Source organism: Polypterus senegalus, chromosome 13 (genome assembly GCF_016835505.1).
Source record: "Polypterus senegalus isolate Bchr_013 chromosome 13, ASM1683550v1, whole genome shotgun sequence".
NCBI classification, from domain to species: Eukaryota; Metazoa; Chordata; class Cladistia; order Polypteriformes; family Polypteridae; genus Polypterus; species Polypterus senegalus.
The window spans coordinates 81,932,734-81,958,156 of record NC_053166.1 but is presented as its reverse complement, the minus strand read 5'-3'; the positions used below and the strand labels follow the sequence as shown (position 1 = coordinate 81,958,156).

Below are 25,423 nucleotides of genomic sequence, written 5' to 3'. Positions count from 1 at the left end.
CATGTATGGTGAGTATCGAATGCACATGCACCAATGCCGAGAAAAAATAGGCCTTTTATGCACTGCAGCATCAGGCCCAATTTTTTCTTAATCCAGCCTTGGTCACTTCTGCCATTTACAGGATTTAAACTAGCAACCTTCTGATTGTCGTTGCAGATCGCTAGCCTCAGAGCCACCACTCCACATCTTAAAACGTTAATTAATATTTTTTATTTTTATATTTTGTCAATTCACATGCCTTTCCTTCTGCCAGCTCACTCAAGATGGGTTTCATGCTGCCATCTACATTTTACAGAACAGTGTAGTGCACCATGCTGTAGTCTAGCAGCTCTACTTTTTTGGTTGAGGAGAGCTGGTGCTGAAGGGCTCTTCTGTGCACCACATTGCTTCTCTGGTTAGTGTGCTCCTGACACTTGAGCAGTATTAGAAATCACCTCCCAGAATAACACAACTTCTGTCACTCTTTCTTGATTTCCCCCTGAGTGATTCCCTTATGAGATACCACCTATACACATGTGCTCAGTCGAGGTCCTCAGACCCAGGGCTATGATAAGAGGCAACAACAGGACAGGTTGCAGTTCACTTGAAGAAAAAGGGTAGCAGCAGCTGATGAGTCTGGGCTGAGGGTCCATCACTGTCATTGTTAAAGCAGCTTGAAAATGCTTGAAAAAATGAGGAAGAGCAGAGGCTCTTATCCTTGGTTTCCTAGAGCTAAAGGAGGCCTCCAGGGAGAATCCTGCCTGCTGGCCTTACACAGCTGGCAATTTTCAAGGTTGTTCTTTTATTTCACTGTTGTGGGTTAGCCACTGTTCAGGTAGAGCAAGTCTTTAAAATCCCCCATTGAACACACTGCAAATTCAGGATTCTGTAACCAAGAACATTGCAGTTGTTAATTTGCTCATGTTACTGTGCAAAAATGCAAACCAGAAAGTTAAAGGTGAGGGAAACCATCTGGTGTTAGCAGGCTCACTTCCATTAGATGAGTGAGAATTATTGTAGAGAGAAAAAATCTTGCCAGCTGTTATTCTAAAGAAGACATGGGGTAGCCAAGAAATCAGAGGTCAGCACTACTCATGCTGGGCATCAATCTGCCACCGTCCTAGATGCTGGACCTTAGGTGAAGTGCATTCCAGGAGAAAAAGGTGCTCTCTGCAACTGGTAAAAGTTGGGCATAATTGTAACTTGGCTGTGACTGCTATGATGGGACCATTATGAGGTGGAGAACATAAACAATTTGAGGATAGGTTGTGATAGATTTGGATATCAGTACCTGACAAAAACAAATGCATTCAAATTAGTTTGTTGGAAGGTTTTCAGATTTTCCTATGCCATATGAATACATGACAAAGAATCAGTCCATCCAGAAGAAAATCAGATGAACTTTGCAGATCAGTTTACAGTTTAAGTGTTCATTCATGTGCAAATTCCTGCCAATTTTAGAATAATGTGTACCTCTTGAAAGCTTGAACTCCAATATTTCCTATTATAGTGCCTTGGCAAGAGAAGACTGCGATTAGATAAAGTGTAACCCTTTAGCAAGATATTAATAAAATGTAATAGATTTGCTGCTAATGAATACTTTTGCAATCAATTATTGTGAGTTTTATATTTGTAATTACCTTCGACCACATTGCAGAGATCTGTTTTACACTTTGAAAATTAATACTCAAGGAACTCTCCATTTACCCAGAATGCTGCTATTGCTCTTCTTATCTTAGTGATCTCTTGGTACTCCTTGTAATACACCTACTGAATATGTTGTAAAAGACTCAAGAGAAAACAACATAAAGGTTTGGGGTTTCCGGCCCCGTATATTGCAGATAAATCCACAATAAATCAAAACACTGGTCAAATATAAACAAAAACAATTCATATGCGCGACGCCAAACATGGCGTCGGCGGCCATTTTATAAAGGAGGAGCCGGAAGTGGAGGAATGCTGGGAAGGAACCGTGAGGGAGGATGGGATTGATGACGTCAGCAAAAATGGCGGAGGAAGGGCGGAAGTAACGTGCTGCGGGAATGAGGCTTATGGTGGCCTTCTCCTTCCTTGTCCTGGAAGAAAGCAAAGGAAAAAGGTTAGTACCCCGCCACTCCCTGCCGGCGAACGTCTTCCGATGTGTGTTAAGGTCTGTCCGCGATCTCCTATTCGCGCGTGCGTGACAATGTCTATTACACTAATATGGAATATACACTTAAGGTTACCATATTTCCTGAGCCAAAAAGAGAAATAAGAAGAGATTTTCTCTATATTAGAGACTATAGGGTTTGGAGTTTCTATCCATGTAAGCCCAGTGGGGAGCAGTTTGGTGATTGTGTGGCTGGGGTAGATGCCCTAGTGAGAGCATTTACTTGTTAAATTCCCTAATGTGCATGGCGCACTTGATGGTGCTGCACAGCATTTGAGGGTTCATCTAATGTTTGTTAAGAATTTTAAGATGGGTAATTCTTTAAAAAAAAGGATGTGAATTGAAAAAAGTAAACCAGATTAGTATTAAAAACCCAGACAAACTGACAGCTTTGTAAAAACCACCTGGATGGATGTATAGGTGTCTAAAAAGAGGGCATGCAAGGGGAAATATACACTACCCTTAATACATATATACACACTACTTTTCAAAAGTTTTAGAACAATAATTCAAATTGAAGCAGGTCACGTCCAGTGAATAACCTGAAATGGCACAAAGGTAAGTGGTGAACTACCAAGTTAAAAAAAAAGTTTAGTTATTCAAAACTGAAAAATAATGTAATTTTCAAAGTTATACAAAAAGGCTTTCTTCCAGGATTAACAACATAGAGCTTTGTTGCACCAATGGAAGGTAATTTAGCTCTAAAATGTGATGCAAATAATTTCTGCAAGTGTCCCAACTGTTGTTGATTACATATAAATACTCTGTTTATATAAAAGCAGTGCTGGAACAATCTGTGTTGCTACACCCCCTGAAGCATTATTTGGGCAACACTGCACTGCATGTTGGAATCATAATGGCATTTAACAAAGGGAGACAGACAGACCATTATAAACCTTAAACATGGCATTCTTTCCTTCAGGGAAGTTTAAAAGAAAACCAATGTGCCAGTGAGTACAGATTCCTATACCATCAAAAGAAACTTGGAAACTGGAGAAAACTCTGATATGAGAAGGCAGATCCAAAGGCACAGCACAATCAGAAGACAAGTTTCAGAGACTCAACAGCTTGCAAGACAGGTGCCTCATAGGACAACATCTTCTAGCACAGCTTAACATGTTTATTTGTTCTACGCTTTAGTTTCAGAGTAAATTGAGACAGACATTGGTCCCTGGCCCAGCAAGCCTCTTTTCCTTATTTTACAATTTTAGCAAAGACATTCTTACTGCCACTCAACCTGTCAAACCTGACGCTTGAGGTTTTCTCTTCATACTTGAAAGTGACACTTGCTTAACTCGACCGCTGTTTCTGTCATGCAAGCTATTGACTCTCAGAAACTTGTCTTCTGATTCTGCTGTGGCTTTGGGTCTGCAAGAGCTGTTCCTGTCAGAGTTTTCTCCAGTTTCCAGCATCCTTTTATTGGTGTAGGAAACTGCATTTACTGACACCTTGGCTTGTTTTGTGATTTCTCTAAAGGAAAGACCTACACGTTTAAGGGTTATAATAGTTTGTCTGTCTTATTTGTTAACTAGCAAAATACCCGCGCTTCGCAGCGTTGAAGTACTGCCTTAAAATTTTTATTAAGAAGAAAATGAAACCTTTTTAAACTGAGGGAAAATATACCAATAATTATTTGTTAAGGATCTCTTTGTATACCACATTGTGATTTTGGCCCTCCGTTTGTAATATGACCAAGCTGTGCTCTGAGCTACTCTTGAGCATGCAACGTACAGTTGGCCATGTGAACAGTAAGCTTGTTTCAAATCTCACAGCTTGGATTGCTGCTGTCATAATCGGCTTGAGTTTCATGGTTTGTTTCAATTACGACAGTATTTGCAGGACTTGTGTTGAAGTGACATTCGGCATCTGTCAAGCTGCAGGCTATGGATGTATATATGTGCGTAAGTACGATTCAGTTAGCATTGGGAACCCGCGTACCAAAATTCTTGAAGATGGGCCCATAAGTAACAAAGACCGTTGAAAAGTTCAATATGGCGGCCGACAGAGGCATCATACCACTGAAATAAGTACGTACATTGGTTTCAGTTAGCACAGGGAAGCCACCTACCAAATTTCGTGAAGATGGGGCCATAAATAAGAAAGTTCAACATGGCGAACGTTGTCAACTGTTATGACCATTACGCGTAGAATTTCTAAATGAAACCTGCTTAACTGTTGTAAGTAAGCTGTAAGTAATGAGCCTGCCAAATTTCAGCCTTCTACCTACACTGGAAGTTGGAGAATTAGTGACGTTGGAAAGTTCAATATGGTGGCTGACAGTGGCATCATACCACTGAAATAAGTATGTACATTGGTTTCGGTTAGCGCAGGGAAGCCGCCTACCAAATTTCATGAAGATGGGGCCATAAATAAGAAAGTTCAACATGGCGGACATTGTTGACCGTTATGACCGTTATGCGTAGAATTTCAAAATGAAACCTGCTTAACTTTTGTACAGTAAGTAAGCTGTAAGGAATGAGCCTGCCAAATTTCAGCCTTCTACCTACACGGGAAGTTGGAGAATTAGTGACATTGAAAAGTTCAATATGGCGGCCGACAGTGGCGTCATACCATTGAAATAAGTACGTACATCGGTTTCGGTTAGCGCAGGGAACCCGCCTACCAAATTTCGTGAAGATGGGGCCGTAAATAAGAAAGTTCAACATGGCGGATGTTGTCAACCGTTATCGACCGTTATGACCGTTACGCGTAGAATTTCGAAATGAAACCTGCTTAACTTTTGTAAGTAAGCTGTAAGGAATAAGCCTGCCAAATTTCAGCCTTCTAACTAAACGGGAAGTTGGAGAATTAGTGATGAGTCAGTCAGCGAGGGCTTTGCCTTTTATTAGTATAGACTAGCAGAATACCCGCGCTTCGCAGCGGAGAAGTAGTGTGTTAAAGAAGTTATGAAAAAGAAAAGCAAACATTTTAAAAATAACGTAAGATGATTGTTAATGTAATTGTTTTGTCATTGATATGAGTGTTGTTGTCATATCTATCTATTTATATATATATATATATATATATATATATATATATATATATATAGCAAAATAGCTGCGATTGGCAGCGAGAAGTAAAAAGAAAAGGAAACATTTTAATAATAACGTAACATGATTGACAATGTAATTGTTTTGTAATTGTCATGAGTGTTGCTGGCATATATATATATATATATATATATATATATATACACACACACACAGACACATATATAAACATATATATACATATAAACATATATATATATATATACACATCTATACACATATATATATACAGTTATATATATATACATATACACACATACATATATATACATATACATATATATACATACTGTATATATACACACACACATATATACATACTGTATATACAACATATACATATCTACATATATACTGTATATACACATATATATACAAATCTACATATATATATCTACATATATATATTAGGGGTGGACTCGATTAAAAAATTAATCCAATTAATTAGAGGCTGTGTAAGAATTAATCTTGATTAATCGTATGTAATCGCACACGTAATTTGCCCCAAATCGCAAATGTTTTTTTTTTTTTTATTTAAAACGGTTTTAGTGGGCGACAGAATCAAATAATAGACATGGACATGAATATTGTAAACTGAAGCTGTTTTAATTTCTGAAAAAAAAAGCTTTTAAACTGCATTTGAATTCAAAACAGAAACAAAAATATCATCCCTGGTTAAAATTGGGCAGACTTAAAAATAAAGTGGTAGTTTAAGTACTTTAAGTACATTTTCAGAATAGTATTGTCTTTAAATAATAATAACCAAAATTTCACCATAAAGTGCAGTTTTTCTTCTTAAAAAAATAAGTCAGAAACATAAAAGGTAATTTGACCAGCTTACTCTTTAAACTCTGAGTAACATTAGCCAAAATTATTTTGTACATTAGGCTAAAACAGTGTGATCATTGAACATTTTGTAATTAGATGTATTTAGAATTACTAACGGTCACGGAAGTCCAATGATCCCCAGTAAGAGCCACAAAGTCCGCTTTCTGTAATGCATCTAATTTTGCTTGCTTTTCAGTGTGCACAAAACCATGCTTTTATCAAGGCTTCGGGTAGTCGAAATGATCAGTCGTAGGAGCGCTTTATTCCGACTCTAACATTTTTGTAGCTGTGATGTGTGCATCAGTGTAATGGATGTACCAGGAAATTATGCATTGACAAAAGTTCCCGTTTGCTTGGAATTGAAAGTGTGATTAAATGCGTTATTTTTTAACGCGTTATGGAGTACATGCATCGAAGCTTCTCAACTGTGCTTGTGCTAAGAAAGGGAAAATTTTAAAAATAACGTAACATGATTCTGCGTTAACCTAATATTTTTCATACGTCCCAAACCAAGGAGATGGGAAGGTAAAATGAATCGGTAGCGGGCGTACATAGTCAGTACACCCCCTCTCGGAAATCGAACCTCGAATGTCGGCGTTAGAGGCGAAGACTCTACAATTGCGCCACCGCTTGTCTATGCTAAAGTATGTATTGTAGATCGGGCTATAGATATACATTTATATATATATACCCGTGTATCGCAGTGGAGAAGTAGAAGTTATGAAAAAGAAAAGGGAACATGACTGTCAATATACAGTAATTGTTTTGTGAGTGTTATTGAATGTTGCTGTCATCAAGGATTTGATTATCATTATTTCTTTCAATCAGGCTCCTATTCGTACGATGTGTTCAAGTTACATTCCGTGTTTGTCAATCGTTGTAAAGATAAGAGGTTTCATTCATCGATTAGTTCCTTACTGCATCAATAAACAGCTCGTCTTCCTTTTTATCTGTGATGTGACAAACTGCATGCACGGGTTTTTTTTTTACGCTGTCTTCCTTTAGCGGGACATTCACTTTTTCCACCGTGTGCTTTGTTTCCACAGTAGCTGCATTTATGAATATGCTTATCAGGCGCTTCATATTTCTTGCTGCCTTTTCAATTGTGTAATTCGGTTTTGTTCAGCTCTTTGGAACTGTTGCTTTTATCTGTGCACTGCATCAGTTCACGTGAGCCACTCGGTGTACTTGCATCGAAGGTTCCCAGCTGTGCTGGTGCCATCTCGTGCTATGTCCATAGCTTTATTTAATGTTACCTTAGTCCTGGCACTTAAAACTTTCTCTGGCAGTTTCGCTGAGTTTGTGTCAAACACCACCCTGACCATCTCATCTTCCTTTCCATAAGCACAGTCCTTCACCCGTGAATATTTACCCGTGGCAGTTTGCTATTGGATTGCCGCTGACGGATGGCCTTATATGGGCAGGCACTAAATTACAAACGCCAGCAGCAGCCTGTCTATGAACTTAATTTAAAGTGTAGGTTTACATCGTGCTTTGTTTCCGAAGTAGCAGAACTCGCTTCTTATTGTTTCGCTGCTTTCTCAATTATATAATGCATGTTTTCTTGAGCGCTTTTTTGAGGTCTTCCTGGTTTTCTATGGACTGCGTGATTACGTGGGAGGCGTGATGATGTCACACGAAACTCCGCCCCCACGGCGTTGAAGCTCATCTCCATTACAGTAAATGGAGAAAAACTGCTTCCAGTTATGACCATTACGCGTAGAATTTCGATATAAAACCTGTCCAACTTTTGTAAGGAAGCTGTAAGGAATCAACCTGCCAAATTTCAGCCTTCCACCCACACGGGAAGTTGGAGAATTAGTGATGAGTCAGTGAGTGAGTGAGTGAGTGAGTGAGTGAGTCAGTGAGTGAGTGAGTGAGTGAGTGAGTGAGGGCTTTGCCTTTTATTAGTATAGATTACTTTTAACAAAGGAAGTACAAAAGAATTGCAATATATTATTTTCTGCAGTGCAGTGCAGCGTCTCCTCCTCCGCAGCCCTCGCGGCTGCCGACGTGCTGCCGGAGCCCCGCAGACCGGCATGCACCCGCCACTGACGTGGATCCGGGAAGTCCCTGCCTGTATGAAAGAAAACACGCCCGGCCCGCTGCCACTAAGCAGGGAACTCACCTCCCCGGACTCGTCAAACTGAGGACACCTCCTCGGCGTGGCCTTTCTTGACGCCATGCCGTCGCGGGCGCCTCTCGGCACGCCGCCCGCATCAGGGAAATATGGCCTTTCTGCGGATCCCTGCCGGTCCGTGGGGTTCCTTTACGCAGCACCCGCGGCACGTGTGTGGGCGCACCTGTTGCACCGGGCCGTCCACAAAATATTTATAATTTGGGGTCCCCGTCTTGAACCAGACGGTTCGCCCCACCTTGGGTGCCATTGTGGAGGTTGACCCGGACACAGACAGGCAGACACGTTCATGTCACCCACAAACACTTTTATTTACAATATTTACAAGTAACTGCTACGGTCACACAGACCCAAATAATGGTCACTAAGACCCAAATTAGTGCACAAAACAAACCCCAAAGTCACAGTCCTGGCCACAATGCCTTTCTTTGGGCCGCCTCCACGCTCCTCTCTGCCTTGTCCTTCTTCCACCCGACTCTAGCCTCGAATGAAGGGAGACAGCCCCTTTTATACAGTCCCCGGATGAGCCCTAGGTGTTCCCGGCATTCCTCTTCTGGCCACGCCCCAGCGTGGTGGAAGTGCCGGCTGTCCTCCTGGCAGCTCTCCGGGCGCCGTCCTAATTCTTCCCCCCAGCACTTCTGCCACGCCAGGAAGGTAACAGGTCCCCAAGGCATTGGGGCGCCTCCTGGCGGTGACCACGGGCCCCTACAGGGTGGAGCTTCCATGCCCTGTACCCGTGGTCCCCAAAGCAACCAGGAAGGCGACCCCCACGTGATCCAGGGTGGGCACAGACCCACATCCGGTCCCTCATGACATCCCGGCCGGGTCATGGCCCCTGGCATCCCTGACAATATATATATTGTGGACTTGAACCCGGACACAGACAGACGGACATCTTAATTTACCCAACACTGTTTATTTACACTAATATTTACAATAATGATGTCAGTGCACTTCCCAGTGCCTCCAGCACCGTTCCCCCAAATGTCCAGGCCTCACAGTCTTTGTGCCTCTCTCTTTGCCGCCTCCCGTCCTCTCTCTAGCTCCGTCCTCTTCCACCTGACTTCCACCACCGACTGAAGGGAGACGGCCCCTTAAATAGGAACCCGGATGGGCTCCAGCTGCTCCCCGGCACTCCTCCGCAGACACACCCCAGTGTGGCAGAAGTGCCGGCTGCGCACCAGGAAGCCGTCCAGGTGTCCCCTGTCGTCTTCCCCTGGTGTGGCGGAAGTGCTGGGCTCCAGGGATATTCAGGCATTGGGGCGCCGCCTTGGCGGTGGCCACAGGTCCCTACAGGGCTGGGCTTCCAAGCCCTTTACCCGAGGCCCCCAACATAACCAGGGCAGACGCCCCCTCGCGGTCTGGAGGAGGCACAAGCCCTCCTGGGCGTCCTGGCCAGGCTCCAGCCCCGGCCGGATGCCACAATATATATATGCTAGCAGGGATGTCCGGCTGGTGCTTGGGTTGGAAAAAACTGAAATACCTTTCATTTATTATTTGAAAAATTAATTTATTTTTCAAATATTGTTAAAAAATCAAACTGCTATTATTAATGAATAACAGATTATAGTTTATATGAATCATTTAAAGTGCCTTATGATACACAATGTTTTTCGCTTTGCCATTAACAGCAAGAATGTATAAATTCTTTCCCAATCCCACTCTGGAACAGGAGACATATAGCTGGTTGTTAAAAGCATGGTTCTTTGAGGTAAACTCTAGTAGCTTTAAGTGATTGTCCTTATTTGTCCTTATTTATGGACATCGCAAATGCAAGATTTACTGGAAATTGAAGTTGTCCATCCATCCATCCATTTTCCAACCCGTTGAATCCGAACACTGGGTCACGGGGGTCTGCTGGAGCCAATCCCAGCCAACACAGGGCACAAGGCAGGAACCAATCCCGGGCAGGGCGCCAACCCACCGCAGAAATTGAAGTTGTTTGAATTTGAAATAGAGTTCACTGGAAATCATATGTATACGTGAAATGAAAACGTCCTCTCCCTTTTCCGAATCTGGTTAGAATAGTAGCTTTGTTTGCGTGTGGATGACGTGACAGTATTGCCACATTTCTCACCATCCTAACCTTGATATGTAATTTTTTTCTGAATTAAATTAGAATTTGTAATCACCTTTTTAAGGAGATGCTTGGAGTGTTTTGTGTCTTCATCATGTAGGCTAGGACATAAATACTGACTCACCACAAAATGGACCTTTCTGGTAAAGTGCATTTATACAGCAATCATTGAAACCCATTGACTACAGACAGGTGATCTCTATTGAACCAGTTAAGTGACTTTTAAAACCAATTGGCTGCACCACTGTTAATTTAGATGTTTTATATTAATGGGGGTTTATATTTGTAATTCATTTAAATCACTTTATTACTTATTTCACCATATACAATTTCTTGTATTAGGAATTTGTTCGTTTTCACATACCCCTTGGGGTCAGAACCCCTGGAGCAATTACAGGTTAAGGGTCTTGCTCAAGGGCCCAGAAGAGTAGGATCTCTTTTGGCAGTGACAGGGACTCGAACCAGCAACCTTTGGGATACCAGCACAGATCCTTAGCCTAAGAGCCACCACTCAAGAGTGGCAGAAGTCTGTTTTCGCTTTGGCATTAAAAGAGTCTTTTTCTGTTGATTAGTGTCAGAAATACCCTGTTAAACAAACTGTGATTCAATGTTTAATAACAATAAAATGTGAAATCTTCTAAGGGGTGAATGTTTTTATAGGCACTGTACATCAGGATTCTGAAAGCAGTGTGTGGGGGAGAGAAAGCATATTGCCACATGGGTTTGAACCATGCTGTAGCTTTCTCTTATCATACAACAATGCAACAAAAAGACAACTAATTTATCACATCTAAAGATCTGAACCTCTGCATAGTCAAAAAAAAAGCCAAACTCCTGGTTGAACCCCAAGTGTAGAAGTTGCTGCCAGGCCTTTCAAAACAAGTAGTACAGAACTTCTTTTTACTGATGTGCCAAGCTACAGCTGGTTAGTTATTCAGGAGACAGGAATTGGACAAGTTGTGGAAGTGGTCAGGAACAAGTGAATATGTGTAAGTAAGTTCAGTGATATGAATGCGATAAAAAAAATAATACTAGTTATTCATAGATAAGAATTCGGTCAACAAAGCTCAGAATCTTTGGAACTAATTAGAAATCAGCGTTAAGGGAACAGTTAAGTTCTGGTACACAGAGACTAACAGTTGAAATCCATAAAATGGCTTTGAGATGAAGCAAAGTCACATCTCACTTAAGCAGTAGTTCCCATTTATGATGGTTGATAAGCAATGGAGTTCAACAGTTATGAATAAAGCACACTTGGTATGATATTATTTTGTTACCTAAGTGTAATCTTCTGTTATTTATTTCTGCCTAAAGGTGGTACCTTGCAACAAGTGACAAACTGCTTCATAAATATTTGAATTCACTGCTGTGTGTGTGTGTGTGTTATATAACACTGATTCTTGATGCCAAAGCATTTGAAATTAAAATGTGTGTGGATTATCTATTATGTTGAAAGATATTTGTCAGAAATCCATTCTTGGTATGAGTAGAACCCCCATCTTTGTCCCTAAAATGATTCATTTCTTAATTCATTATCAAATATTAAATTCAAAAAATGGATAAAATATAAAGTTTAATACAACTGGTTGAAAACATCTGTAAACATTCAAGATATACACGATAAGATAAAACAATAACAATAGAATATGAATATCAGACAAAAACAATAACAAAAAAATGTTGATGGAAAAACATTTGCACCATTGGATGACAATAAGTAAATTCTAATATTTGGCTTCTGAAAAATCAGTTTGAGTCATTATAGTAAGAACTTCATAAAATAAACTCATTCAGTGCAGGCAAGCTGGGGTGTGAAGCAGAACCATAATAATAGTCTTAGGTGTGCAGCTACATCCCTTGAGCCCTCACAGAACACATCTTCGATTTATTTGCAGTGCTTTCACATGAGCAGTACAACCAGGATTGTAACGCACAAGATACTAAACTGCTTTAGTTGTTTTTTTCCCCAAGCTGCATTTCATGAAAGCAGCTTGACTTTCATGAATAAGCAGTAAGAATGTACTACACCAGCTCTTCCAGATCTTCTTCATTAATAAAAGATTTGAAAATTCACAAAAGCAGATTTTGATAGGATATCATCCTGAAACTATGGTTTGAAAATTCAGAAATAAGTGTCCTGGAAACTTCAGGATTTTATAAAGATGTTAGATGTTTTCTCTTTGCTGCATTATTTTGCCTCTTGAGCTGTGTTTGTCAGCCTTGAATCAGATGATGATCTTTTTCTTTTATTTAAATTAAATATGGCACTGGCTATAACATGACAAATCATGATTGGCTCCAACCAAAGTGTAACTAACTGTTCAATTTGTGTAGGTGTTCTTTAGCTACGTTACAAATGGTTTGCAGTTCTAGTGTGAAAGGGACTTACAGTCCATGGATCACTGCTTCTATAATCCGCTCTTGGACAGCACTTCCTCTCACGCTCATTCCCCAACATTCTTCTTCCATGCATTTCATGTCAGAATGGAGCTATAAACTCTGGGTGTTGGGGAGAACAAGGACACTGTGCTGGACATCATGTTGTATTGTAGGAAAGCTGGGAACTAAAAAGAAGCTGGTAAGAAACACAATGACTTGATACCACAGGTTTTGGAGATAAGAATTCCAGTTCCTCATCTCTTCTGAACCATCAAATATGACCTGCTGATCCCTAACATTTCAATAAAATGCCATCAGCACAAGCAGGCGTACTCCTTTTTTACTTGCTATGGTGAATACAACCTGTTGCCTTAGGCGTAAAGTGTTTGGCCCTCTGGGCATTGCTTGCAGAACAAGTGAATTTACAGCAGGATGACACCAAGAATGGTGCTCAAAGGCAGTCCCGATTGTTGTGGCTTGCATCAGTAAATTGTGTCTTTTGCTGTTGTGGATGTTCCAGTAGTACTTGAATCATCAGGAATGGAGTTCTTCCTCCTTGCCCACTGACGACAGCACAGCAGACGGATCAACTCCTTGGAGACACTGCTACTAAAAGCTGTGTAGATCCAGGGGTTTGTACAGCTGTTTAGACTGGCAAGCAGCATGATGATGGTGAAGGGGATACCTGGAAGTGAAGGAGTGAAAATGCAGTTTATCAATGATTTTAATTATAAAGACCTGTGATTAATGAGAGACACAAAAGAATGAGGCTAAAAGCAGTCCTGTTTTATATGGGGAGCAAGGGAAGAGGAAGAGTGGGACTTAAAAGCTAGCAGAGGAACCATTAGAGGAGGAGTGGAGTCAGTTGCTAAGGAAATAAGGGTATGAGGCCATGGCTCGGGCAGTGAAAGGAAGGAATTTTCTTAAGAAAGTGTTAACACTAAGTTCCCCCTGTCACTTCACTTCAGTCACACGAGATAAGCTGCCTGACATTTCATTCGCAGGTCTCTGTCAGGCCTGTTAAATCCTTGCTGAGTAGACAAACCACCTGTGAGAAAGATAATCTGAATGGGTGCATTTGTAATTTGTTTTGGAAACACTCTTTAAATGGAGCTCTGATTACTGACACTTCAGTGTAACTATAAATACTCAGTCTATACCCTCTGCTGTGTATACAGCCGCTCTTAGCTAAAGCTGCATGTGTGCGTGATGATAGACAGATTGAAAACAGGCATAGGCTGCCCGCAGGGCTGCTACTAGTCTTGTCAATAGCAGAGGTCACAACTAATTCAACAGTTCTCTGCTATTTTCAGAGCACTTTAGAAAGATCAAAGTCTGGCATAGAAAATAAATAGAGTTACGCCCTTGGCCTGGTTGAAAAAATAAAAATTCAAAACAAGCTAGCAAGCTGTCAGGCAAGTGTGATGATGGGGATTGTCAGAAACACACCTTAAGCACAATGAAGGTCAAGCAAGGAGAGTAGGACAGCAATGTGCAGAAGAGAGACTGAATTTCATGACTATGAAGACACAAGAGCACAAATACTATTGAAAGGAATAACTGTAAGCTGACTAAGGCATCCTGGAAAATCAGCCAGTATTTTAAGGACCATGCTGATCATTATTCTACACTTGATTCATCTTCAGTTCAGTGGCAGGCAAGGTTCCAAACATGAGGGTAAATCAAAAAGTTAGGGCAATTTGAAAATGACCTGGTAGCTGCAACAGATGGAAGAAGACATAATACAACATGTTTGCAATGGCTTATGGGTAGTTTGAACATGCAGAAAGCAGTGCTCTGGCATTACTCTACTTGAAGCTAAGGTGAAATGAACATGGATGTTCCACTGTAGGTTTGCACCATTGATGAACATGATGCTATAGTGAGATTTCTTTGGACAGGGGGAGTGAAACCTGCTGAAATTCATCAATCAGTAAGTTGTTAGGGTACCCATCATGTACATATTTTACAGTACTCCATGTCATCATGCACTATGGCATGTGCAGATCCATAGCTGATATCCAAATGTGCAGCAACAGTGGACAACGCAATCCCTTGGTCTTCTCTAATGAAAGGACTCACCATGTCGATGTGGGCTTGTGTGTGCAATGTTGATGGTCGCCCAGATCCAGCTTCTTCTGTTACACCTTTTCTTCCCACTTTAACCCTTTCTACCCATTCATAAGCTTTTCGTTGAGTGATACCATTTTCACTTTTGTACTGAGCCAACATCCTTCAGAGAAACTCAGAAGGTTTCAATTTCTCTGCACAAAGAAGTCCCACTATGGCACATTGTTCAACAATGGTGCAACCCTGCAAGAGACCATCCATGTTCATTTGACCTGAGCTTCAACTAGACTAACAGCTAAACACTACACTGTGTATGTTCAGACTAACCATAAGCAATCGTAAATGAGTTGTACTATTTCAACTTCTATCCATTGGGGCTACCACATAATTTTTAAATTGCCTTTACTTTTTGATTTACCCTGGTACTTCAACACTATACATCATGTCTCTGCAAAAAGATTTACAACTAACAGAAAACTAATTTATCTTAGTAGGAAGTCAAAGCCTATCCTGGAAGGATCAAGTTCAAGGCTGGAAATTAACCTTAAATGGGGCACCAGTCCAATGCAGACAATACACAGGCACATACTGAATTTACAGTGAACTTACATTGTGGATCTTTAGGCTAAGATTAGAGTAGGAGAAAAGCTCATATAGACATGGTGAGAATATGTAAACTTTATACAGACATATGGAACGGTCCTTACGGATGACACTGCAGTTGTGACCCGCTGGGCTGGCTACTTTGAGCAGTTGTTCAAAGCTGATCCTCTGGCTAGAACGTTGGATATCTCTGGGTCCACAGTTCTTGAGGCTGATCCTTCAATTAGCTGTGAACAACCCAATCTCACTGAGATTGCACAGGTGGTGAACCAGCTGAGGGGAGGAAAGGTTAGAGGGATTTGTGGTATCTGGGGTGAACTTCTCCAGGCTGGTGGTAACGCTGTCCTCCTGGCATTGCAAGAAATCTTTGCTTCCATTTGGTAGACTGGCATCATCCCAACTGACTGGAAAACGGGACTTATCATCCCTATCTGGAAAGGGAAGGGTGATCGCCTGGATTGCGGCAACTACAGGGGGAATAACACTGCTCTCTGTGCCAGGTAAGGTCCTTGCTAGGGTCGTCTTCAAAACGATCCGTGATCACTTGCTCACCTACCAGCGACCGGGACAGTCTGGTTTTACGCCTAAGAAGTCTACCATTGACCGCATCCTGGCACTAAGGGTTCTCATTGAGCACAAACGCAAATATCGGCAGAGTTTCTTAGCAGCCTTTGTCGATTTTCGTAAAGCGCTCGACTCCGTTGATTGAGCTGCCCTGTGGTACATCCTGAGGGTTCGCGGGATCCCTTCAAGGTTTCTAGATATCATGGCCGGCCTATACACTGGTACTGTGAGTGCTGTGCAGAGTGGAGGCAGAACCTCTGTTTTTTTCCCAGTTGATTCTGTAGTTCGTCAGGTGTGTGTTCTTGCACCTACTCTGTTTAATGCTTGTATGGACTGAGTGTTGGGCAAGGTCGTGGGGTCCAGCAGCTCTGTGGCATCTGTTGGTGAAGAAAGATTCACAGGTCTTGACTTTGCTGATGATGCTGTCATCTTCGTGGAGTCAATGGAGGCTCTGATTGAGGCACTTGAGAAACTGAGTAAGGAGTCTGAGTGTCTGGGTTTGCGAGTGTCCTCGATAAAAACCAAGATCCAGGCCTTTAATGACCTCTTGGGCACAGCTATCAGTAGTGTGTCTGTGGAGAGAGTGTTGACCTTGTTGAGAGGTTTACTTACCTTGGCAGTGACATTCATGTTTCTGGTGACTCTTCCTATGAAGTCAGTAGACAGATTGGTAAAGCATGGGGGTTTATGAGGTCACTGGAAAGGGGTGTGTGGCACTCCCAATATTTATGCAAAACGATGAAGATCCTAGTCTTTAGAGTCCTGGTGCTTCCTGTCTTGCTATATGGTTACGAGACATGGATGCTATCCAGTGACCTGAGACGAAGACTTGACTCCTTTGGTACAGTGTCTCTCCGGAAAATCCTTTGTTGCCGTTGGTTTGACTTTGTGTCGAATAAGCGGTTGCTCATGGAGCCCCAAATGAGGCACATTGCCTGAATTGTGAGGGAGCATCAGTTACGGCACTACGGCCATGTGGCGCGTTTCCCCGAGGGTGATCTAACTCGTAAGATCCTCATTGTTGGGGACTCGAGTGGCTGGACCAGGCCAAGGGGACGGCCATGTAATACCTGGCTGTGGCAGATAGAGGGTCATTTCCGGAGGGAGGGACTGGACCGTGTGTCTGCCTGGGGGGCTGTCAACCAGGATCCTGAGCTATTTTGTCGTGTAGTGGGTACGGCAACGCACTGTACCAGTGCATGCTCTCCATCTTGACTTGACTTGATGCAGACATTGACCAGATTAGAAACTGAACCCAGGTAACTGAAGATTTGATAAATTTTCCCCTGTTGTGCTGCTTAAATGTAATTCCTCCAATTGTTTTTTAAAGCTGCTTATTCTGGTCACATTCTCAGACCTAATTCACAGCATTGAGGGGAAAGTGAAAGTACTTTGTTACAAACACCAACATATTTACTTAAATAAATACAGCAATGACAAGTCCAGTCCTCAGCTGATCTGGGTGAGTGAAGTCATATTTGCTGTTCTAAATGAAAACCCCTAATATATTGTAAGTGCTAGAAGTTACAAATATCATACTTTCCTTGCCTCTCTGCCTGTTGAACCCAATTCCTTGGTACAAGACTGAACTTGTAAGAAACCAACAAAGAATTAAAATTTCTTGAAATTGGTGTCATGTAATAAAACATCATTAGCCTGTGAATCTTATGGTGTTTTTCATCTTGATAAACAAACTTTGTTAGCTTAGAAGGAGGAAATACCCAACAGGTAGTGGCATCGCTATGGAAAGGTGACCACACCCGGTGACACCATCAGAGGGGGTAACAATCAGATGAGTGTCCTGTGCAGTGTTTCACTCATCAAACCCCATATAACCTCAAGCCCCAAGCTTGATGCAAGTATTCTTGGGCTGAAATCACTAAGGGGAACTCCCAGCACCACAAAATTAAGTGATTGAGCATCCACGCACCATTAATAGTGGGAATTACCGTGCTACACTAAATAGCTAGGTGTCCATGCTTCATTGTTTAAAGAATGATCAGCCCTCTTTTAGGGGGCTCTATTCATCAAGATACCAAGGGGCCCGTGGAGGTCTTAATCTGGCTTTGGTACCACATTGAGTGACACCAACCCTAGTGGTGGCACTGCCAACAGGTGTTGAGGATGATGAAAAAAAAATAATTTGCAGAACAACCTTGTTTCTCCCACTTTTATCCAAGTCAAGTATAAATATTTAAGTCACTCAACAACCTTTGATGCTCACATTTGACTGTTGTGGTTAACTAACTGCTACAAATTTTTAGGTTCTAGTAATTCCAGCACAATGTCAGTTTTAATAAATCTACTTTGCTTCTGCTTCAATGGCTGAAATATTGCCTCTCGGTCTACATCATATAACATTTTGTTCATATTTGATAGAAAGATATGATAATGTTTTTTTCTTCGAAACAGACATAACATGTATTGTATAATCATCACCAACTGAATTCAGCAGAAACTAGACCTCATAGGAGAACCCATGATCATTCAAGTTACATCTGTCAGCAACTTTAACCATTAAAAAATCCCAAAGGTTATACTTTGGCTGGAATAACCAGACTCTTCTGGCAGCTTTATTCGATGAAAAAACAATGAACTATATATTATTAGGATTTTTTGCAAGGTAAAATGACTATTTATTCATTTTGGTTAATTAAAGCTTTATTTCCTTAAAAATGTATGCGATCAGCATATCTTCTTAAAGACTCAGACAGCATCTCAACAATATATAAAACATTTCAAAGTCTATTCCTTTCAAAGATCCTGGGGTACGGTGGAAAAAGAATCTTTCAGTTAATATCTCAGAAAAGAACTGGAAGGCAGCTATGCATAGAATAGACTCCAGCTCCACATGTGCAAAGCACTCAATCATTCAACTTAAAATCTTTCATTGATCAAATTTGTCTTGTTTAAAATTATCCAAAATGTATCCAGGGCAAGATCCAACCTGTAAGCATTGCAATCGAGCTCAAGCCTCACTTGTCCATATGTTCTGGGCATGCGCAAAATTAACACCATTAATGTTACATAGAACAAAATCTTTGAATGCCTCTCAGACAGCCTTGGGGTCACAATCACTACTAACTCATTAACAGCCATACTTGGAGTTCTCCTAGATGGACTTAAATTGGAGAAGGTCACATTCAGTGTAATTGCCCATACCACACTACTAATACATAGACTTACTGTGCTCAACTGGAAGAATCCCAGCCCACCTAACATAAGTCAGTGGGTAAGTGATGCTCTTTACTATTTGCAATGGGAAAAAATTTAATTCTTATTTAGAGCATCTGTTGATTTTTTTTTAAATATGGAAAGATTTAATTAATGAAATTTTGGAATAAGCATTTATACTATTTTAGTTACTTTTTTCTAACTATATTTGGCCATGTTCTTGGCTCTCCTATCTTTCTGTTGGGTGGGAATTCAACTCCATTTTGTTAGGTTTTATCTCTTTACTAGACAGTAACGGCACACTGCACGATAACATGCAGTGAGTACACCTGACTTGACCATACTCCTTGACCATTGACATTGACCTTCGTTGAACATATTTGTGTGCAATGATTTAAGATATGAAGTGGTAGAGCAAGTGACGGCGAAAGTGGTAGGGATGGGAACACCGCCCGTATGAGTGTGCCGCATGGCCGTCCTTTTGCCCTCTGCCGACAGTTGATTTTACAATAAAATGAAATGAAATAAAAAGAGTAATAATTCCAAAACTCTTCTCTTTTAATATAAAGCTGTAGTGCAGAGTTTCAGAGTAGTATATGTGTACCAAATTTCAGGCTACAGGTTATTTGATTTTTGACCATGACCTTCCTGGGTTGACCTTTGACCTTGGAGATCAATCACCACCCTGAAAGCGTATAGTTTAGGTCACGTGGTATATGTGTACCAAATTTCAGGTCAATAGGTCAAACGGTTTGCGAGCCACAACTGATTTAAAATCCTGGACAGACAAACGGACAGCCACGGTAGTGTATTCTTTTTTTCTAGTTTGACCATACAGTCATTTGTTTTATATGTTTGACTTGATTGCATGCAATGTTTATTTTTTCAAATGAAAATGTATTTTTTTTTTTGTTCTTGTTTGCCACTTGTTCATGACATCTCTTTTTACAAGTAGCTTTCTTGTGTTTTACTGTTACAGCAAGTACATGCATCAATTGGTAACTTATCACATGCCAGATAATTTAAGAAAAAAGTGATGTTGAAGTAACTATCTATCCATCCATCAATTATCCAACCCGCTAGATCCTAACTACAGGGTCATGGGGGTCTGCTGGAGCCAATCCCAGCCAACACAGGGTGCAAGACAGGAAACAAACCCTGGGCAGGGCGCCAGCCCACCACAGTAACTATCTATGCTTTATGTAAAAAGACAGGTCAGATAATTTAATTCTGTTGGTTAGCACTTCTGGTATTAATTCTTTACTTCCATACCAAACCATTTACTAAGCCTGTATTATCCTCTGTATTAGAAGCTGGTGTCTGTCCCACAAGTGTAGGGCATAAGGCAGGAACAATCTCCAGGACAGGGCACCGGTCCATTGTAGGGGAACACATTAAGACACCACACACCCACTTGGGCGAGTTTAGCATTGCCAATCCACCTAACCTGTATGTCTTTGAACTATGGGAGGAAACCAGGGCATCCAGGGGAAACCCTCACAGAAAAGGGAGCATACAAACTCCGCCCAGGAATTCAACCCTGGTCTCCATACTGCAAGGCAGCAGAGCTACCACTGCACCACTATGGCATCTCTGTTTACTTCGTTTGACAAATGTTCCCAATATAAAAAAGTTTGCCTAACTGATTGACCCTTGCCTCTCTTACGATACCAGTTTCAGTGCTTTTGTTGCTACTTCTGCCACCCTTAAAATAAATTAAACTGCCAGTGAAATGGCATGGAAAATGGTCACATATGTGACTCCCGTTTTAAATGTCTAAAGGACATGAAGTTCAAAAGCAGCAAACTCCTGCATGCACTACTTAATCTCCCATGGACAGAAATGAAGAGACTTGCTTCTAGATAAGAAATATTAAATAGATAAGAAATGACAAGTATAGGTCCACATCCACAGTGTGTTATAGAGTGCCATTCAATCACACAGCACATTCATGCACACACCATTACTTGCTCATAGAGGACCAAGTGAAAGGCAGCAAGCAACCCACAACACCTTGAGAAATCCTGGAACAGATACAGAGAGAATATTAAACCTCCAGAGTGAGAGTGATACCTAACTATATTCAATATATACCTATATCATATGCCACTTTACTATTATTATTATTTCTATTACCATGCTAGCTGTTCTACACTGCTTTGTCCAGAAGAAGCATAAAATTACACATGTAAAGTTGGAGTGGTGGCTCTGAGGCTAAGGATTTGCACTGGTATCCTGAAGGTTGCCAGTTTGAATCCCTGTCAGTGTCAAAAGAGATCCTACTCTGCTGGGCTCTTGATCAAGGCCCTTAACCCTCAATTGCTCCAGGGGTGCTGTACAACGGATAACCCTGCGCTCTGACCCCAAGGGGTATGTGAAAACTAACAAAATACCTAATACAAGAAATTGTATAAGGCAAAATAAAGAACAAACAAAGTAAATAAAAAGCAAATGTGACACTTATGACTTTCTCATTGTATCGGAAAGACATGTACTTTTATAGTAGTACTGGGGGTCCAAGGCCCCCTGGCGCCTTTGGCACCCAACCCCCAGGTGTGGCCTGGTAGGCCACCCTACTTGTGGCCAAAATCACAAAATTCTATAAATATGTTAAAGAATTTAATTTAAAAACCATGAAATGGGAATAAAACATTTACTCTCTTACCGATTGGAGTATTCATATTAAACTGAGGTCCACTATGCTCGATGAGTATTTATGAGAGATAAAATAAATGATCGATTAGTTTTAACTTATATTCTTATAGATAAAAAACATTTTTTTAAAAACGACTCATTTAAATAACAGGAAAAATCACATGAAAACTAAAGTGATATGCAATGGGTCATTGTAACTCGACCTTCATGATATTTTTGTTTATAATTTAAAAATGAAATAAGAATCTGAAAATCTAACAACATGATATTAAAGTTTGATAAATTCTGAAAAGAATGATACCAAACATATATATGTAGGTTTTAAAATAAGCCTGATTTCAAGTGTGACAAAAAAACGTGACATTAAAAAGTCACATAAAATCGTTACACTTTTAGGCTTTTAGGATTTTATATATAGAGAGTAGATTTAGCATCTACTGCTTACGAGCTTAATACATTTTTTTTTTAATTTACTGTGAAATTAGAAACGAGATTTAGAGAAACAGAAGTACTTTTGCAGTGTAGAACAATTCATAAAAACAGTAATAAAAAACTGAAATGTTTTACAGTATGTAGAATACACAACAGTCGAATGAAGACCGAACAGCATATACACCCCCTCCTCCTCCCTGAGCAGCAACTCCTGGTGGATCGCCGTGAAATGTCCACTACCTCTCACTCCCACCATCTCAAAAGACTTTTGCTACTCCAGCTCAAATACACATCTCATCACAAATGGGTAATTTGCTCACTTATTATTTGCCCTTGACAAAAATGGAATACAATGACCAGTTCCGTTTGTCATTAAATAAAGCAAGATAAGATACATCAAAGAGTTAAAGAATTAGACAGGAAAGTTAAGTGGATCGTTGTTGTCTGCAGAAGTAATATCGACTATACTGAAGTACATTTTTCTGCACTCTCCATGAGGTTGCATATGATGGGTGTGGTAATGTCAAAGCAATTATTGTCCCTAGAGCAAAGGCTGACATTGTTTTTGATATCATGGACTAAATCAGGGTAATACATGATCCAAACATGGTCTGAATTAAATATATTCAAGGATGCATCTGTGAGGAATGACCACAGCAATGTCACTATTTTCAAAAGTAATTCTGAGCTTATTATTTCACAACTGAAGCAAAAATTATGCAAACCGCTCTCATGTTTCTCATTAATCTAAACTTTATTTACAAACTGATTCCAAACAAGTCTATTTTTAATACACGATTCTATTCCCGTAACAGAAAACAGGTAAGACTTGTATGACAACTTTACCATTATGTCTAAGCTGGAGATGTCTCATAAAAGTCAATCAACAGATGTCAACCCAAGACAGCATCAAAGCCTCATCAATATCTTTAATTTGGAAGTTTCATTTAAATTCAATCTGAAAAATGGTAATGCCAGAGTAATGCCAGTTACAGCCACCACAGTAACATATTTTCTACATGACTTAAGTTTGTGTATCAAGATGTGGTAAAGCACAGTTGTATCACTCCTGCCAGGTCTGTCCAAATTAAATGTGTTTGGTTCATCTGCATCAATACAGCATAAGACAGCAGAGATAAAAGCTCTTTGTTCAACATTTACCTAAGAGTGAGGCATGGCTTACTGAAAGATGTTGTGTGATTAAATGTTGTACATTTTATGGGTCAGGGAACAGAAAGTTCTGATTACATTTTCTGTGAGGTTGTAAATTGTCTTGTATATCTTGAAGGGCTAAGTGGAAACTAATATCTGGTGTTTCACCTAAAGTAAGTAGTACCACCCCAGGATGAGAGGGGGAGCTGTTGGTAACAGTGTTATCTCCTCCCTCACAGCCTCAAGAAAACACTCCTTGTGAGTGCTAAAGTGAAGGAAGCCCCGCCCCTTCTGGGGAATGCTCCCGGAAGGTGGTGTCTCATTTCTATGTTTCTTCTGTGTGGAGACAAGCTAGAAATGTTTGTGTGATGTCCCAGACTGCAGACTACCCTATTTATAAAAAGGGCACATATTTTTCATTTATTTTCTTCTTTTTTGTTTGAATTAAACAAACCTTCCACTTTGTCCTAAACCCTTATTTTACCGCACTACACTGGGTTGTAGTTTTTCTGAAAGATGCTCTTAAAAATTCATTCCATAATTCAGAAGTAGTTAAGGGTGAGCCAAAAACAACAATGAAAGCAAAAAGTTGTTATAGTTGATAAGACATTTGAAAACAAATCCCTTCAAGTAGACAGCTTCTCCTCTCCTCATCGCTTTCATGGAAGTGAAGATCTTAGGTGATTCAAGAAATGTAGGACAGACAAGTCCCTTTGAAAGTACAAAGACATTTAAATAATGTTGCCGCTTTCACATGCAAAAGTAAGAGTCTGAAATTAAATCTTTCAACTTCCACTTAGATTTTGGAAACAATGAGATGTCATTCTCTTTGTCTTCTTATCCACTGTTTTTGATTGGTAGACCAAACATAATGGGATAGAATCTCAGTGTAAGATGTGAAAGATGAGACAATAGAGTCGAAAAAAGGTTTGGGGCAACCACCTGTATAATGCTGCATGGCCGCAAAAGAGTTAAATTGAGAGTACATTGTGTGCAGATACGAGTTCAAAACAGAAATGACTTAAGGAGGCAAAGATGGTGGTTTTAAAGGAGAACAGAGGGAGTGAGATCATTAGGACTGGAACCGGAAGTGAGGTTATTGGACCCAGGCAGAAATTCCTGTAATCGGAATGCAGAAAAAGAGAAGAAAGAGTCAGCACACTCTGCCAACCCCTGGTCTGTTCAGGCCCTTTAGCTGCCTCCCATGCACACGTGAGTGACAAAGTGTAATGTCAGGCTTCTGGGTCTTGAGGATTCAGTTTAAACCATGTTGTCAGAGTTGTGTCCAAACGTTCAGCTCTTCGGAAAAGCTTGATGCTCCTCACCTTTTCGAAAGTAAACCAGTTGTTCAAAAGGAAGATGAATTAAAGTATGGATGTTGTGAGGTCTGGGGTGGGTTGGCACCCTGCCCAGGATTGGTTCCTGCCTTGTGCTCTGTGTTGGCTGGGATTGGCTCCAGCAGACCCCCGTGACCCTGTGTTCGGATTCAGCGGGTTGGAAAATGGATGGATGGATGGATGTTGTGAGGTTTTAATTATACATTTTATACTCACAAACTTGGCAGGCACCTTTTTGCGGTGTCACATATCTGATATCCAGAAAATTTTCCGTTCTATTAAGACCAGGTTCACCTTGTGGATTCTTAAAAGATTGTTAAATTTTAAAAAGAGCTGCCACACAAGCCTTTGTAGACATGTCTATAACAGTATTTAACACTTTTGATGAAAAAAAAAACACATTTCAACATTAATATCAGTTTTGTACTTTATGGTTAAATATGGATTTTATGGTTTGTTGTCCAAAGTCTGGTCTTTGGCAGTTACAGTTGTGCCATTATTTCTTCCCCTGTAAACAGGATTTCCATCATTTTATTTATTTGAAATATTTTGAATAATCTTTAGAAGATTTTACATAAAATGAACATACACAATTAGAGTTGAGGCCTCTACCTTGTGTTGAATCATACAATTTATGACAGTCTGGTGAAGTAAAGGGTGTTGTTCTTTGAGTCTCTGAGCAAACAATGACATCAGTCTGACTGGTGACACTCATCTTGTGCTCTTGTTTAAGAATGATAAGAAGATGACAATGATAAAGTCCTCTTTTGTGAAATTCAATAGTGTACACATAAGATTCAATGGCACCAAATATGAGATGGTCTTTGATGTCTTTCC

At 40.5% G+C, this 25,423-nt stretch overlaps 1 protein-coding gene across 6 annotated transcripts in view; it reads right to left on the bottom strand.

Annotated features, from left to right (window-relative positions):
- Positions 1 to 11,776: 11,776 nt before the first annotated feature.
- The window catches only part of avpr2ab (arginine vasopressin receptor 2a, duplicate b), a 151,626-nt gene continuing 137,979 nt past the window's right edge, over positions 11,777 to 25,423 (bottom strand). For all 6 annotated transcript variants that reach the window (XM_039774041.1, XM_039774045.1, XM_039774039.1 and 3 more), the window contains one exon: positions 11,777 to 13,284. In XM_039774041.1, coding sequence (XP_039629975.1) covers positions 13,082 to 13,284 — 203 coding nt within the window. In that variant the 3' untranslated portion in view covers positions 11,777 to 13,081. The remainder of the gene's footprint in view (positions 13,285 to 25,423) is intronic.